General features: G+C 41.8%; 1 protein-coding gene across 3 annotated transcripts in view; it reads left to right on the forward strand.

Annotated features, from left to right (window-relative positions):
- ELMOD1 (ELMO domain containing 1) overlaps positions 1-18,275 on the forward strand; it is a 420,914-nt gene that overhangs the window by 321,431 nt on the left and 81,208 nt on the right. For all 3 annotated transcript variants that reach the window (XM_078657035.1, XM_078657034.1, XM_078657036.1), the window contains exon 7: positions 1,578-1,711. In XM_078657035.1, coding sequence (XP_078513161.1) covers positions 1,578-1,711 — 134 coding nt within the window. The remainder of the gene's footprint in view (positions 1-1,577; positions 1,712-18,275) is intronic.

An 18,275-nucleotide genomic window follows, 5' to 3' on the forward strand; every position in this document is an offset into this window, starting at 1 on the left:
TATATATATATATATATATATATATATATATATATATTCAAACACAGTGACCACTCATCTGAAGCAGTCCAGCCACACTCCGCAAAAGAGTAAGCAACACCGGTGAGTCAGCTTTCTTTAGTCATTCAGTTTTATTGCATATTGTTATTATGCCGCAACAACCAACGCAGAATGCCTAGGCGTTCCGGTTTACGCCTTCACCTGGGCATCCTTTCAGGCTTAGAGTGCAGCATAATTTATGCAAGAGAGAAAGAAAGAACTCTGGATAGTTCCCAAGGTTAAGTGGAGAGCAGTTCCTATACAGAGCGCCCTTCAACACCAGGGACACTCTGAATCTGCTCGCCTCAAATGTCTGTTTTTCATGCACATTTTTTAGCTTTAGGATTAGGACAGTGACAGAGCTAGAAACCAAAAAAGCCTGTTGTGATTTTTATTGCAAAGTTTTTAGGCATAATATTAGCTAGTGCCATTCATGCTGAGCTGAAAAATTACTAATGCCTTTTTACCACTCCAGACACAGTATTTGAATTGGTAAAATACCCTCCAACCAACTTGGAAAGAATAAAATCAACTCCTGACATGCGCTTCGCTCTTGGTATGAGCTCTTCAGAGAGTTATAGATTGTCCAGACACAAGGGAGCACCAAGTATAAGTAAAGAAAATACCCTTTTGGGCTTAGAGTGCCGCATAAATTAAGCGAAAAAGGAAACAAGGAACCCCGAGTAATTTTTCAGTTAATTTCTTTAAAAAGATGGATCTACCTTTCTCAAATAGAAAACAAGTACTTTGCACTTGTAGATCATAACCTCAGAGCACTTAAGTACAAATAGCTTTACGGATCAGACCTTCATTGGTTGCTCTCAGTTCCGTGATTTGGATATTACGGCCCCCTTCCCAAAAAGTTTGATTGAATAGGAATAACTAGCTTTTGTAGAATTCTTTGACTTATTTCTGAATTCTTGGAGTAAGCCAAGAGTATTACAAGAGCATGTTGCAGAAAAATCTTTGTGACTTAGGTACAATGTTGCCTACTGACGATACAGTGCTGAGTGTTACTTAGATCCTGGTTTTCATTCTGTATTTTATTCTTGTCTGAATACAAATGTTTTGTATAGGTCTCCAATAATGTTTTGGTTATGTCTGCACTAGGCAAATAATCTAATTAAATGTGTTAGTAAAAAGCTTTCACAACTATCTACAGTCCTGCTTAAATGTCTGTAATTTAGTATAGTTTGTTGCCAAACTGCACCGCTTTCAAAACTTTCAATTTGGGCAGAACATGAGAATAAAAAGAGCCACATTCAATAGCTTTCCAATCGTCTGTTCAAAATGCATTTTATTGTTCTGATTTCTTAACTTGGCAAACAGGTCTCACTTAAGTACATTTCCCAATTTGCTTTGTGTGAATCTTTATAATTTTGTACACAAATCTGTTAATGTTATTCTTGTTCTCAACTACTGCTTAAACTGACGTTTCTAAAGCCATGTGTTAATAAATATAGTTGGACATGGGGTAAAAAAATAATCTATGTACATTTATCAAACAGTTGGCTTCAGTCTTTGTTTCTAATCTCTAGCTGTGGAAGTGTCTGAGACCTGGTGTCCCACTGGAAAGACGGATCACCAAACAGTGGTGCGAAATTGGTTTCCAAGGAGATGATCCAAAAACAGATTTTAGAGGAATGGGATTACTAGGATTATACAATTTGTTGTAAGTAATTTTTTTATCATTAAAATCTTGGGTTCAAAATATCACAGTTTCAAAGTGAATCCTGTTTAAAAGCCTATTGCCAGTGGTGTTGTGGCGTCACTTGTGAACAGAAGAATCAATGCCCTTGCGAAATAAATGACAAAAAAATATAAATTTGGAAGAACAAGACAAATGAGGGCCTATGTTAACCTGAGCCTCTTGCGTGATGGATAGTAGCTTTGCCCAAGGTAGAATGGAGAAGAAAAGAAAGAGTTGGTGGCGGGCAGTAAAACATATCTTTACCACTGTAGACCTTCAATATTCTCCTTTCATGGCTTCATTGACTATGGGGAACAACCAGACAGGGAAAACATATTTCAGTTACATGCCCTAACATAAGATATAGAAACATTTTACCGTCTTGGCATGTACTAGCTATTTGTTTTCAGATTCCTTCCCATCTCCTCTTCCCCTGTAAGGCTATATTGTCTGAGTGAGTGTATGAGGTCATAGGGCAAGATAAGAGATTCACAGTCCAAAGAAGCCAGACTGTAGCCCCTGGTCCCCAGGACCGAACAGACGACTCAACGATTCCGATATGAGGCAGTTGAAATTTTAATGAGCAAAGCTGAACAGAAGCAAAAAACTGACGCGTTTCGGGCGGATGCCCTTGATCACAGTCAAATCTTAACCCATCATGCCTGAACTTTTAAAGTGCTAGTGCACACCATGTGATGACAATAGAGATGGAGAAAATACTACTACTACGTATCACTGGCATGAGTTTGAGGCAGGATGGATTACAATCAATATACACAATGTAAGTCTCCCAAGCACCAATTAATACCTGAATACATTCATTAATGTGTAAAAACAAGATTGCTTCTGCATAAATGCTTATAAAATGGAAAAATGGTAAAATACAAATATGTATATTTTTTATATATATAATTAAATGTACTAGCAGCTTGCAAAATGGATACATACTAACTTCCATAAAACTTGATACGGAAAAAAGCATATGTAAACAAGGTATTGATGCGGAGCACACATACTATATCACTAAAAGGTATTGTTTTGAACAAACGTTCCAAAATACATTATATTCCTATACAATATAAATGATATATTATGTGCAAAAATTGCCAATAAATACTATACATATATAAAAAACCATGAACCATATTTACAATCTTGTGGGGACATCTAATATTGATGGCAACCCCAACTTAGTGCTAATATTGAGGTGACATCTAAACATGATGGCAACCCCTCCTTTCTCAAACCTATTTCCTACGTCTGGTAATTAATCTCCAAATTTATGAAATGTGTGCCCAACATCTAATAAGTGAAATATAAGAAAAAAAAAGAAAAGAAAAAAGAGTTTTTCTATATAAATCTGTTTTTTTTTATATAGTCCAATGAAGACTAGTTATTTATATTCACTCTTAAGTTCAAAAAATGAAAAAATATATCCAGGGTAAATGAGGAATAAATAAACAAGAAGGGAACGAAAATTTTCTTTTTGGGTTGCGAGGAAAGTCAATATGATATCACATAAGCGGACTTGTAATCCAAAATATGAACACAAATTCTAGGGTCTATATGGGTTGCAGAGACGGGGTAAAGATGTTGGAAAAGACAATCTTAAAGAAAATGATATAGGTCTTCTGTGGTATTGAGACCATTTGGAACCTTCGTATCAAGCTCTAATATAATTTTAGATTCAAGTTGGCGAAGCATTTTGTCTCTGTCCCCTCCCCGACGGGGTTGGGGTACAGATGTCAAAACGAAGTAGCTGAGACACTCCAGATTGTTGTTGTGCACACTCTTGAAGTGTCTCGCCACTGGATAAGAATTGTCATTATTAACAATTGCTCGGTGATACTGTAATATCCTGGCGTGCACCGCAAGCCGAGTCCTGCCAACGTACCTCAGGCCGCAAGTACAAGCCAGGACATAAACAGCATACTCCGTCCTGCAACTGTAATTACCCTTGATCTGTATCGGTGTTGGACTGAATGGAGTCATGTAGGTGCTGGTGTTAACACCAAACTTGCAAGCTCGGCAACTCGAGCATTTAAAAAAGCCTCGACGTTGCGGGAACCAGGGTTTCTGTTTTAGTATTTCAGGGAATGGATTGGTGACATGGTTGCGTAAAGAAGGTCCTCTCCTGAAAGTGATTTTAGGGTTATCAGGGAGTTCAGGTGAGATAACGCTGTCTGTTTGAAGAATTGGCCAACTCTTCGTGAGGATTGATCTTATTTTCCTATTTTGGCAACTATATGGTGTAATGAATCTCAACACTGACTTTTCAGGGTCTTCACTGTTTGTTGGTCTAATTCCTTTCTGTTGAAGGAGGCAGTCCCTAGACTTCTGATTCATTTTGTTGACTGCTCTTTTAAGACAATCAACATTGTACCCTCTTGTTTTAAACCTACTAAGGGATTCCATAGTACACTTCTCCAATTCCTCTTCACTGCTGCAAATCCTTTTGAGGCGGAGCAGTTCCCCGTAGGGGATATTTTCAATTGTGTGGTACGGATGGGCACTACTGGCGTGCAGAGTAGAATTGCCCACAGTGGCCTTTCTATGGAGGGTGGTTGCCAAATTGCCTGACTTGTGGTATACCTTAACGTCTAAGAAATCAACTGATTTACTGCTGATGTGATGGGTAAACTTTAAATTATACTCATTAGCGTTAAGTTTGTCAATAAAAGCAAGTGCACTCAATTCATCACCTCTCCAAATTAAAAACACGTCGTCGATAAATCTTACCCACATTTGCACATTTTCTACAAAGATGTCATGATGCGTGCCCTTGAGGACCTGCTTCTCCCAATAGCCCACGTGCAAGCACGCGTAGCTAGGGGAAAAGCAGGCCCCCATTGCCACTCCCCTCTTTTGTAAATAAATATCTTTGCCAAACATGAAAAAATTATGATTGAGGCTCCATGAAGCTAAAGCAACCAATATTTTACTATGGTTATAGCAGTCTGCAGGCCTAGTGCTCAGAAAGTATTCAAGAGCCCTAAGTCCAATTTGATGTTCTATGCTCGTATATAGAGCCTCAATGTCAAGCGTGATCAAAAGAGAGTCTTCCGTCCAAGCGGTATTTTGGATTTTGTTCAAGAAATGTCCCGTATCCTTGATATAGGTGGGTAGGTTAACCACCAGGGGTTGCAGAAAATAATCTATGTATTGAGCAAGATGTTCACCCATACTATTGATGGCCGATATAATGGGCCGTCCTGGTATGGGGAATATTTCCTTGTGGACTTTGGGTATGAGATATACATATATATACATATATCTATACATACATACATACATACATACATACATATATTTATATATTTTTTCGAGTTTTGTAAAAGTGTGGCGTCTTGGTGCTGCCTTCAATGAAGAAAAGGAAGTGACATGGAAATTGACAATTGAAATGTAAAACGCCAGGTTTTTAATCATTCCCCGAAGGCAAGGAGGTTAGATTGATTCCTCTAACTCCATGGCAATTGGTTCCAGAGACGAGAGGTGGTATAGCTGAAGCTTTTATATATGAATTATATGTTTGCAGTTGTGGTATAGATAATTCTAATGTTGTTCTGTTGCATGGTCGTGTTATTTCTTCCTATGCTTTTGGATGGACAAGCCATTCACTTAAGCTGAGTAGAGTAGAAATATTGTAGATATGTTTGTTGTTGTCTTTTTTCCTCTTGTAATGTTCCTGCTGCTGGGAGGTCAAATTAAGTCCTAACTGCCGTTGCTGCATTTTTAGTGTGATCTATGTATTTGATTAAACTTGATATTACGTCTTTTGGAACTTCTATTACTGAAATATTACATTTAACGTGGTTTTATCAAAGGTTATATCTATATTCCTTTTGGTTTTTTTAAGTAGTGCATTTTTTACTTCTTCTGAATACAAGCTATAATGGTGTTCTGTGCTGTATTAGTATAAACTATATATGTTTTATATGGCCTAGTAAAACTACATTGTTTATTTTAATGACTTCATAATTTGTTACCATGATATAGGGAATAGTCTATATTATATTGTTATTTAGTTTAGTCACACGATGTTTGATTGGTGTAATATAATTTTGGGTGTGCTTGTTTTAGTCATAGTCTGTTATTAATTAGAAGATGGATTTGCTCTTTTTATTTCTGCTCTAGCTTTTATATGCTTCAGTAAAACTACATGTTCATTTTATTCACTTTATAATTTACTGCAATGATATAAGGAATAGTTGCATTATATTACCTAGCGTTGTTGCACTTGGTTTGATTAATAAGTTATCTTTTTGGGCATGCTTGCTTTCTCTTAATGTATCAAAGAGTTCTACAAATGAAATGTCAGTTTTTTGGTGCATATTAAGTTAATAAAATTTGAATTGGCAAGCACATGCGTTAGTAGCAAGTGGTCCATAGGATTGCTTGGCATTTTTAAATATATATGAACCAAATACTAGTTCAATTGGTAAAGGTCTCTAGTCAATTAAAAATGCCTCAAAATGATAGTTTGGATTCTTTAATTGCATGCAGACTATTGTTCATAAAATTAAACTTATTTTCATCGACCATTGATATTCTATCAATTGTGAGAAACTTTAAATGTTTGTAATGAAAGTTTTGTGAAATTGATATTTGTAAGGCTATATACAAAGTATGGCCTTTGCTGTCACGTGTTGTGTTTCTTGATAGGACTGTAAGTAATACGTAGATATGATCTGGATTATTTCCATTTTGTTTTTTATGATTTTTTAGTAGAGTTAGATATAGGGCTGTGATGAGGAAACGTTTGCAACTAGTGCAGAATGTATGACATGATAAAGGTTTTATTTTGTGCCATTGTAAATGATGGTACAAAAATGTAGTTGCATATGTGATAACATTATACATTCATTTAGGGTATTCTTGATATTTTAATCATCTGGTAATGATGTTTCCTTCAAGTTGTTCTGGTGTATTTGTTTTTTTGCTTGTTGTATTCTTGACACTTTATTAAGTAAACATAGCTGTTTTTGTCAGGAGCAAATAAAGTTTAACAGTGATCCTTGTGCCACCAGGTGGTGTAATGCTGCTCTGCCTTGGCTCCGTTTTTCCCTGGAGTGACAGAGCTGAGCTTTATATAAGTGTCACCATTGTGTGCCCACATCCGTTTCTTGCTTGACTCTTTCTGTGCACTCGAACAAATCAAAACTATCAGTACCATTGTGGAGATTTCTAAATTGGGACTGTTTTAGAAGGTAAAAAGTGATCACTCCACATAATGGGAAGTGGAAAGGCAAGGGGGAATCTGTGGTTAGCTAGAGTATCTACCAGAAACAGCATTTCCAAAGGTAAATAACTTGCTCTTCTGATAAATACTTTAAAAAGCTGAATCCTTACTTATAGAATTGATACCAAAAAAGTACCTGCTAAGGTGGAGGCACTGTGAAATGGGCTCAGACCAAAAGCTCCTGCAGGCCCAAATGAGCAAAGTGCCTTCCCTGTTGGACCTGGCTCTCAAGGCAGTAGTCCTTCTTAAATGTGTGCCCTGATGCCCACATTTCGGCCTGACAGATGTCAAGAAAACACACTCTATGTACCAAGATAGTGGTAGCGGCCTGGGGTCTGGGATGAGCCCTCAGTCCTTTCAGAGGCTGCTTCTTGGCCAATGTGCTGCAGATCTTAATGCAGTTGACCATTTACTTTGACAAAGTCCCTTTCTGCACTGCCTTATCTGTCTTTGCCCTCGTGGACCATACAAAAAGCTGATCATCCACTCAATGGCCTATTTCCAATGCGCTGCAGATCTTAATGCAGTTGACCATTTACTTTGACAAAGTCCCTTTCTGCACTGCCTTGTCTTTCTTTGCCCTAGTGAACCACACAAAAAGCTGATCATCCACTCAATGGCCTTTGGTGCGATTGATGTAAAAGCTTAAGGCTTTTCTTGGTTCAGCCAATTGAGTCTCTCCTCCTCTTTTAATCGGTGAGGGGGAGAAAAGAATGTTGGGAGGGCAATGGATTACCCAATGAGAAAAGGAGTGCCAACTTTTGGCAAAAAGGGCACTCTGTTCCTCAACATCAGTTTTTCTGGGAAAAATGTAGTGCAGGGCAACTGCACTGACAGATCCTGGAGCTCACTCATGTGACAAGCTCAAGGGATTGTATTGAGGAAGACAATTTTGAGAGTCAGTACATGCAGCGATCAGCTGTACGTTGGCTTGAAGGGAGTGCACATGGGGAACCCAGGACCAAATTAAGATCCCGTTGTGAGCATCACAAACAGTTTGTGAGTGAACATGTGTGTTAAATCCTTAGAAGTAGGGGGCTGTGTAGGAAAATATGGATTGTTGGATGCTGGTCCATGGCATCTGGCCCATACTTGTTCACTGGTGGGCAAAAGCAAGGATTAGTCTAAGTGCCAATAAGGGGGTCAGTTCGGCTTCGTAGTATAGAATTAAAGGCTCAAACAAGACTGTCCCAGGTTGAAAAACCTTAGTAAGGACAATTTTTAACTACAGCTGATGGCAGTTGTAGGTCAGGACCTCAGTTTCTCATCTAAATACAAGAGCAAAGGAAACACTCTCCTCCATATGGGGTCCAAGAGGCAAAGTGAACCCTGAATACGTGGAATGCCCACTGGCCTCCTGTCAGCCCATGTGTAAACTGCACATTCTTTGTGCAAATTGGAGTTGTACCCTGAACCCAAACACCAATAGCACACATTGTGCAGGCAGTTATCAATATCTGTTTCCAAATGTCACGGCTAGGTTTGAACCCTGTAATTTTTCTTGGGGAACATCATTCCCATGGCACTGATATTCAATGTATAGAATATCGTCAACCAGTCAGAATATCGTCAACCAGTCAAAGCAGAGCTCTGGATCCAAATGGAAAGCAGTGGCACTTACATGCAGCTCTCCTCCATCACTTCTGGGACAGCAACAAGGAACTGCACATTGCCACCTAGCAGTGCACTGGAGCACTGCTGGCAACATTTCTGTATCCAGCCTGGTGCCTGGAGATATAGCAAAAGTGAGAAATCTGCAGTTAAAAGTAGCCTTTCGAAATAATTTGTATTGCATTTTTATCTTGGATACCATCAACACAGAGTGTGTGTATATTGTAATATAAATTCTCGCAGTTAGTTAAAGCTTTACACAGGAGATAACGCTCCTGCCATGACCTGTCCTTAATAAACTCTCGCACTCACATGTATAAAAATGTCTTTGGTTCCATTGGATAGCTCAATCAATCCTCACTTCCTATAAAATACTTGGTTACATTACTGTCAACATTATTTTACATTCCTTCCCATTAATCTCCGTTAGCCCTCCAATTCTTGCCACTCAAGACCCAGATTCGACCTGGTCCTCTCTATCATGAAAACAGGCCCAAGGCCCTTAGCCTGGGCAGGTAAGGCAATACAAGAAGATCCATGGGTAAGTAATCCAATAAAGCATTCCAGATGGAATCAAATTTAGAACCCTCCCCGCCATGTTGAAGCTAAGTTAATGGATGGCCAGGAGGTTCCAATCTGTGTTAATGCCACTGAGTAGCAGATGTTCAGTGTTCAGTGTTCTTCCTTGTTAATGCTGTATCCAATTTTGATGCCACCATGCACTGTCAAAGCACTACTTTATCTTGTTTTAACAGCACCTTAGTAAGAGAACTATCGGCTAACAAGGATAACCTGGAGTCCTTTCTAGTAGGAAATCCCAAAATGTCTTTGCAAAAAGTTATTTTAGAAGGATAACCATTTGCAGTCAATGCAACAATATGTGGATGGTATCACCTGATATCTCTCATCAGAAATGTGTTAGTTTTGAGGAATATAGTCTATTCAAACAAGATCATACAATACACCTATTCTGGACATTTTTTGAGAAATGTTACTTTTAGTAATCTAATGTTATTATTACTTTTTAAGATTGAATAATTCTATGTTATGATTGTAATTTTTATATTGTAGTAGTTATTACAATAATGTGTACTTTTTGGATTGTATATTTAACTTATTTTTTTAAAGTTATCTTTTTAAAGTTATTTTAATATTAAAGTTTTAAATGTATAAACGTACTTATGTATTTCCAATATTTTTGCCACAATATTCTTGTACATCATAATTGTGTACCTTACAAAGTAAGTATTTAAAGTCGATATTGTTGCTGAAATATTTTTGTACTACAATAGTTTTAACCTTCCATCCAACCTTTTCCTTCGAAGATTGAATTCCATTTGCACATGTAGGAGCAACTTTGAGCTAGTTTTGCTGTAGTTGTCATGGAACAAATGACTGTAATTATACCCTTGCAGCCCGCATTCATAGCTGTGAAGTTTTCAAGTTGTATACGATCCTTGACCTTTGTTACCTTCATTTTGGGTCATGGAATCCAGAGTCTTCTCTGCACATTCTGCAGCCTTTCTCAGTCATCTAATTAGAAGTCACATTTGCTTTCAGCAGAAGATTTTTCATGCGTTGTGCAAACATATTTGAAATGATTGTACTTTGTCATGCTCAACTCAAGCAAAAGCCCTAGGAGTCTAGAAGAAGAGAGGCCTGAAAAGTATTGGAATGTATAGGGAGGAGAAGTTGGTCAAGCCCTATCTGGACTTTATCTTATTCCATGTCTCCAGTAAGATTTTAATTAATTTTAAAGCCAGTCACATCCTCAAAATGTTGCAAATGCTGTACATACCTTGAGGGCAGAACACTTTAGGGGTTCAACTTAAGTAATATATCACCTATAAAAAGAGCAGGTTCATATATCATCAATTAAAAGATAGGGCGACCCTACCTACTTCCTCTCCAAAGAGCCAGGAGCCTTGATGGATGACCATTGAGATTGATTCTAGGAAACATGTAGTTAGCTGAAAGCCAAGATGTAGAGATTGGACCAATTCCTATACAGGACAAGACTTGAGACAAGAAGGCTGGATGTACTCTGTTGAAGTCTTCCTTGGTATACATGATTCTCTTCCTCTTTCCCTTTTCAACCAGATGGATCTCCTCTGACATCATCATTAGTCTCCATATTAAAACCTGTTGATGTGCGTGCATTAGCCTGAACATTGAGGGTTAGAGCCTTGAGACCAGAAGTTGTATTTAAAAAAATGTACAGCAGTACTGAGCTGATCCTTAAAGGGTTTAAAGATGGTTGACACTTTATCTTTACCCCTGGAGGTTTTAACTAGTCCTGTGGATGAAAACAAGTTACGTGAGGTCGGTTTAGGCACTGACCATGGTGGAAATATTCTATATTTAACAACAAGGGGTGGTGATGGACAAAGTTTCTGAATTAAGCAGAATACTCTCACCCAGTCAAGAGATCAGGGCTAGATCCAACACCGTTTTTTAGCTCACTGCACCATCCCAGTTCAGAACCTGGCTATATGCAAATTAGTCTGTTCCTGTCCCAGTGCATGATGGGAACAGGGCAAACAAAACTACCAAGCCAATTCTTACACTGGGAAGGAAACAAGCTTCCGGGGACCGGTTTCTGCCATTTCAGGCGTCGTCGGCCCGGCTTGCTTGAATCCTGATGGTGCAATGAGCAAGGGACTCACATCTGAGTATACCCTTCCACGCTTAGGGTGGACAAAATATTTAACAACAAGGGGTGGTGATGGACAAAGTTTCTGAATTAAGCAGAATACTCTCACCCAGTCAAGAGATCAGGGCTAGATCCAACACCGTTTTTTAGCTCACTGCACCATCCCAGTTCAGAACCTGGCTATATGCAAATTAGTCTGTTCCTGTCCCAGTGCATGACGGGAACAGGGCAAACCAAACTACCAAGCCAATTCTTACACTGGGAAGGAAACAAGCTTCCGGGGACCGGTTTCTGCCATTTCAGGCGTCGTCGGCCCGGCTTGCTTGAATCCTGATGGTGCAATGAGCAAGGGACTCACATCTGAGTATACCCTTCCACGCTTAGGGTGGACAAAATATTTAACAACAAGGGGTGGTGATGGACAAAGTTTCTGAATTAAGCAGAATACTCTCACCCAGTCAAGAGATCAGGGCTAGATCCAACACCGTTTTTTAGCTCACTGCACCATCCCAGTTCAGAACCTGGCTATATGCAAATTAGTCTGTTCCTGTCCCAGTGCATGATGGGAACAGGGCAAACCAAACTACCAAGCCAGTTCTTACACTGGGAAGGAAACAAGCTTCCGGGGACCGGTTTCTGCCATTTCAGGCGTCGTCGGCCCGGCTGGCTTGAATCCTGATGGTGCAATGAGCAAGGGACTCACATCTGAGTATACCCTTCCACGCTTAGGGTGGACAAAATATTTAACAACAAGGGGTGGTGATGGACAAAGTTTCTGAATTAAGCAGAATACTCTCACCCAGTCAAGAGATCAGGGCTAGATCCAACACCGTTTTTTAGCTCACTGCACCATCCCAGTTCAGAACCTGGCTATATGCAAATTAGTCTGTTCCTGTCCCAGTGCATGATGGGAACAGGGCAAACCAAACTACCAAGCCAATTCTTACACTGGGAAGGAAACAAGCTTTCGGGGACCGGTTTCTGCCATTTCAGGCGTCGTCGGCCCGGCTTGTTTGAATCCTTATGGTGCAATGAGCAAGGGACTCACATCTGAGTATACCCTTCCACGCTTAGGGTGGACAAAATATTTAACAACAAGGGGTGGTGATGGACAAAGTTTCTGAATTAAGCAGAATACTCTCACCCAGTCAAGAGATCAGGGCTAGATCCAACACCGTTTTTTAGCTCACTGCACCATCCCAGTTCAGAACCTGGCTATATGCAAATTAGTCTGTTCCTGTCCCAGTGCATGATGGGAACAGGGCAAACCAAACTACCAAGCCAATTCTTACACTGGGAAGGAAACAAGCTTCCGGGGACCGGTTTCTGCCATTTCAGGCGTCGTCGGCCCGGCTTGCTTGAATCCTGATGGTGCAATGAGCAAGGGACTCACATCTGAGTATACCCTTCCACGCTTAGGGTGGACAAAATATTTAACAACAAGGGGTGGTGATGGACAAAGTTTCTGAATTAAGCAGAATACTCTCACCCAGTCAAGAGATCAGGGCTAGATCCAACACCGTTTTTTAGCTCACTGCACCATCCCAGTTCAGAACCTGGCTATATGCAAATTAGTCTGTTCCTGTCCCAGTGCATGATGGGAACAGGGCAAACCAAACTACCAAGCCAATTCTTACACTGGGAAGGAAACAAGCTTCCGGGGACCGGTTTCTGCCATTTCAGGCGTCGTCAGCCCGGCTTGCTTGAATCCTGATGGTGCAATGAGCAAGGGACTCACATCTGAGTATACCCTTCCACGCTTAGGGTGGACAAAATATTTAACAACAAGGGGTGGTGATGGACAAAGTTTCTGAATTAAGCAGAATACTCTCACCCAGTCAAGAGATCAGGGCTAGATCCAACACCGTTTTTTAGCTCACTGCACCATCCCAATTCAGAACCTGGCTATATGCAAATTAGTCTGTTCCTGTCCCAGTGCATGATGGGAACAGGGCAAACCAAACTACCAAGCCAATTCTTACACTGGGAAGGAAACAAGCTTCCGGGGACCGGTTTCTGCCATTTCAGGCGTCGTCGGCCCGGCTTGCTTGAATCCTGATGGTGCAATGAGCAAGGGACTCACATCTGAGTATACCCTTCCACGCTTAGGGTGGACAAAATATTTAACAACAAGGGGTGGTGATGGACAAAGTTTCTGAATTAAGCAGAATACTCTCACCCAGTCAAGAGATCAGGGCTAGATCCAACACCGTTTTTTAGCTCACTGCACCATCCCAGTTCAGAACCTGGCTATATGCAAATTAGTCTGTTCCTGTCCCAGTGCATGATGGGAACAAGGCAAACCAAACTACCAAGCCAATTCTTACACTGGGAAGGAAACAAGCTTCCGGGGACCGGTTTCTGCCATTTCAGGGGTCGTCGGCCCGGCTTGCTTGAATCCTGATGGTGCAATGAGCAAGGGACTCACATCTGAGTATACCCTTCCACGCTTAGGGTGGACAAAATATTTAACAACAAGGGGTGGTGATGGACAAAGTTTCTGAATTAAGCAGAATACTCTCACCCAGTCAAGAGATCAGGGCTAGATCCAACACCGTTTTTTAGCTCACTGCACCATCCCAATTCAGAACCTGGCTATATGCAAATTAGTCTGTTCCTGTCCCAGTGCATGATGGGAACAGGGCAAACCAAACTACCAAGCCAATTCTTACACTGGGAAGGAAACAAGCTTCCGGGGACCGGTTTCTGCCATTTCAGGCGTCGTCGGCCCGGCTTGCTTGAATCCTGATGGTGCAATGAGCAAGGGACTCACATCTGAGTATACCCTTCCACGCTTAGGGTGGACAAAATATTTAACAACAAGGGGTGGTGATGGACAAAGTTTCTGAATTAAGCAGAATACTCTCACCCAGTCAAGAGATCAGGGCTAGATCCAACACCGTTTTTTAGCTCACTGCACCATCCCAGTTCAGAACCTGGCTATATGCAAATTAGTCTGTTCCTGTCCCAGTGCATGATGGGAACAGGGCAAACCAAACTACCAAGCCAATTCTTACACTGGGAAGGAAACAAGCTTCCGGGGACCGGTTTCTGCCATTTCAGGGGTCGTCGGCCCGGCTTGCTTGAATCCTGATGGTGCAATGAGCAAGGGACTCACATCTGAGTATACCCTTCCACGCTTAGGGTGGACAAAATATTTAACAACAAGGGATGGTGATGGACAAAGTTTCTGAATTAAGCAGAATACTCTCACCCAGTCAAGAGATCAGGGCTAGATCCAACACCGTGGTCTGCTTAATTCAGACACTCTGTTCATCACCACCCCCTTTTCTGAATCGTTTTTGGTCACTATAGGTGTGGCAGGGTATACTCAGACATGAGTCCCTTGCTCACTGCTCCATCAGGATTCAAGCAAGCCAGGCCGACGAGGCTGAAATGCCAGAAACCGGTCCCCGGTAGCTTGTATCCTTTCTGGTGAAGAATTGGCTTGGTAGTTTGGTCTGCCCTGTTCCCATGATGCACTGGGCCAGGGACAGACTCATTTGCATACAGCCAGGTTCTGAGCTGGGATGGGGCAGTGAGCTAAATAACGGTGATCGATCAAGCCCTGATCTTTGGACTGGGTAAGAGTGGTCTACTTAATTCAGACACTCTGTTCATCACCACCCCCTTTTCTGAATCGTTTTTGGCCACTATAGGTGTGGCAGGGTATACTCAGACATGAGTCCCTTGCTCACTGCTCCATCAGGATTCAAGCAAGCCGGGCCGACGAGGCTGAAATGCCAGAAACCGGTCCCCGGTAGCTTGTATCCTTTCTGGTGAAGAATTGGCTTGGTAGTTTGGTCTGCCCTGTTCCCATGATGCACTGGGCCAGGGACAGACTAATTTGCATATAGCCAGGTTCTGAGCTGGGATGGGGCAGTGAGCTAAATTACGGTGATGGATCAAGCCCTGATCTTTGGACTTGGTAAGAGTGGTCTGCTTAATTCAGACACTCTGTTCATCACCACCCCCTTTTCTGAATCGTTTTTGGCCACTATAGGTGTGGCAGGGTATACTCAGACATGAGTCCCTTGCTCACTGCTCCATCAGGATTCAAGCAAGCCGGGCCGACGAGGCTGAAATGCCAGAAACTGGTCCCCGGTAGCTTGTATCCTTTCTGGTGAAGAATTGGCTTGGTAGTTTGGTCTGCCCTGTTCCCATGATGCACTGGGCCAGGGACAGACTAATTTGCATACAGCCAGGTTCTGAGCTGGGATGGGGCAGTGAGCTAAATAACGGTGATGGATCAAGCCCTGATCTTTGAACTGGGTAAGAGTGGTCTGCTTAATTCAGACACTCTGTTCATCACCACCCCCTTTTCTGAATCGTTTTTGGCCACTATAGGTGTGGCAGGGTATACTCAGACATGAGTCCCTTGCTCACTGCTCCATCAGGATTCAAGCAAGCTGGGCCGACGAGGCTGAAATGCCAGAAACCGGTCCCCGGTAGCTTGTATCCTTTCTGGTGAAGAATTGGCTTGGTGGTTTGGTCTGCCCTGTTCCCATGATGCACTGGGCCAGGGACAGACTAATTTGCATATAGCCAGGTTCTGAGCTGGGATGCGGCAGTGAGCTAAATAACGGTGATGGATCAAGCCCTGATCTTTGGACTGGGTAAGAGTGGTGTGCTTAATTCAGACACTCTGTTCATCACCACCCCCTTTTCTGAATCGTTTTTGGCCACTATAGGTGTGGCAGGGTATACTCAGACATGAGTCCCTTGCTCACTGCTCCATCAGGATTCAAGCAAGCCGGGCCGACGAGGCTGAAATGCCAGAAACCGGTCCCCGGTAGCTTGTATCCTTTCTGGTGAAGAATTGGCTTGGTAGTTTGGTCTGCCCTGTTCCCATGATGCACTGGGCCAGGGACAGACTAATTTGCATATAGCCAGGTTCTGAGCTGGGATGGGGCAGTGAGCTAAATAACGGTGATGGATCAAGCCCTGATCTTTGGATTGGGTAAGAGTGGTCTGCTTAATTCAGACACTCTGTTCATCACCACCCCCTTTTCTGAATCGTTTTTGGCCACTATAGGTGTGGCAGGGTATACTCAGACATGAGTCCCTTGCTCACTGCTCCATCAGGATTCAAGCAAGCCGGGCCGACGAGGCTGAAATGCCAGAAACCGGTCCCCGGTAGCTTGTATCCTTTCTGGTGAAGAATTGGCTTGGTAGTTTGGTCTGCCCTGTTCCCATGATGCACTGGGCCAGGGACAGACTAATTTGCATATAGCCAGGTTCTGAGCTGGGATGGGGCAGTGAGCTAAATAACGGTGATGGATCAAGCCCTGATCTTTGGACTGGTTAAGAGTGGTCTGCTTAATTCAGACACTCTGTTCATCACCACCCCCTTTTCGGAAATATTCTATAAGCACCCTGTGAACTTGTCTTTTCCCGGGCTGTTTTTCATATTGAACAGGTGAATGGCAGCAGAAACCTGAGTGAAACATGGTTTTAGGATACTCTAGTAAAATGCCCCCTAAAAACTAGGTATCTTTTAGAGCGCAGAAAATTGTCTCCTGCTCATAAAACACCTGACATTCTTCTATCTTGTCTTCTTTCCATGGAAATTGAGAGCTTCAGATCCATTCCTTTGCCCTGAAAAGATGCTCTAAATGTGCCCCTGTCTTATTGGTCAGAGAATGGATGGTCCATTTGAGCTTAAGCATAGTAAATTCTGCCCTGTTTGTGACTATTGTCCACAACTGATCCCAAATTTCAGTTCTTGCCCTTCATAGTCTTAGAGATGCCATTTATCTGTAGTCTGACTCACTTGTCTTAAATTTATGTATAATCTGATTCACATTGTCTCAAGTCACTCTCCAATAGTTAAGTTTAAAGAGGATGTATCCTCCATAGGTTACACATTAGGGTCAGAGACTTGTCCCGAACATCCCCCTTAAATACATCCCAGAACATGTGTTATTAGACCCCTCTGCCTCCGTTTGTCTCAAAATATTCCCATCTCTTTCTCACACCAGAGCAGTGCCAGCTGCTGGCATACAATTTCTTGTTTTCCTGGGCGCCAGAACCACATTCAAAGATATCAGGATCGACGCATGGCCAGAAAATGCAAACAGCACTATATACCCGCAACACAAACCTAGTGAGCTAATGGGTTAATTGTGAGGATATAATTGACCCTGGAGCCAAAAATATGTCATTTCTGACATCACAATTCCTTGCCTGTCATACATCTCTCTGAGCCAGATCAGGTTTAATGATGGAACTCCATCTTTAGACCTATTCAGCATGCAGTCCCATGCCATATTAAAGTCTCCAGTAATAATTAAGTCACCTGCAGCAAATGCTAACACAGATCACAAGCCTTGGCATGTCCTCCATTCAGGCTGTAATGCATCTTGCAAGGAGAACATGCAAAGTGCGCAGGACTATTTGGCCGGCCCGAGAGAAACAGTCAAACATTCATGCACACGTTACAGAGTGACACCAATCCTTTCCCTGCTCTGAGAGCAGAGAAGCACCGCCCCACAAAGACGCAGGAACAAATAAAATGATAATAACATTCAGTTATTATGATTTTATTTTTCCTTTAATTCCACTGCTAAAAGCAGTGGGGTGACGCTCCTCTGCCTCAGCTGAGGAGCTGCCACTATATACAAATGTATATTGGCTAAAAAGACAAAGATGTTATAGGAGGTTCTAAAGAGAAATATTTCAAATTTATGATTCAAGTAGCCTTCGTCTTTGCTCTTCCACCTTTATGGAACCGAATCTACCATCTCCAAAGCAAACACTTTTCCACTGTCCTGTCATGGCCGAAAGGCACAGGAAATGGTGTGGGGGTCTAGAATGCAGAGTGGAGCAATGCTTTAAATATTTTCAGCTCATCACTCTTTTCAAACTGTTTCTTACATCATCTGCTATCGACCAGAAGAGATTACAGCCAAGGTATCAAGAAAGGAGAGCAAATACTTGTAGCATGTGAATCCCCTTGAAGATAATTATGGGATGAGAATGATTTGCCAACAGTGGCAGCAGGTACCCTAAACATTTGGTGAGGCAACCAACCAAATATTTAG

The sequence above is a fragment of the Lissotriton helveticus genome, chromosome 8, assembly GCF_964261635.1.
Source record: "Lissotriton helveticus chromosome 8, aLisHel1.1, whole genome shotgun sequence".
Lineage (NCBI taxonomy): Eukaryota > Metazoa > Chordata > Amphibia > Caudata > Salamandridae > Lissotriton > Lissotriton helveticus.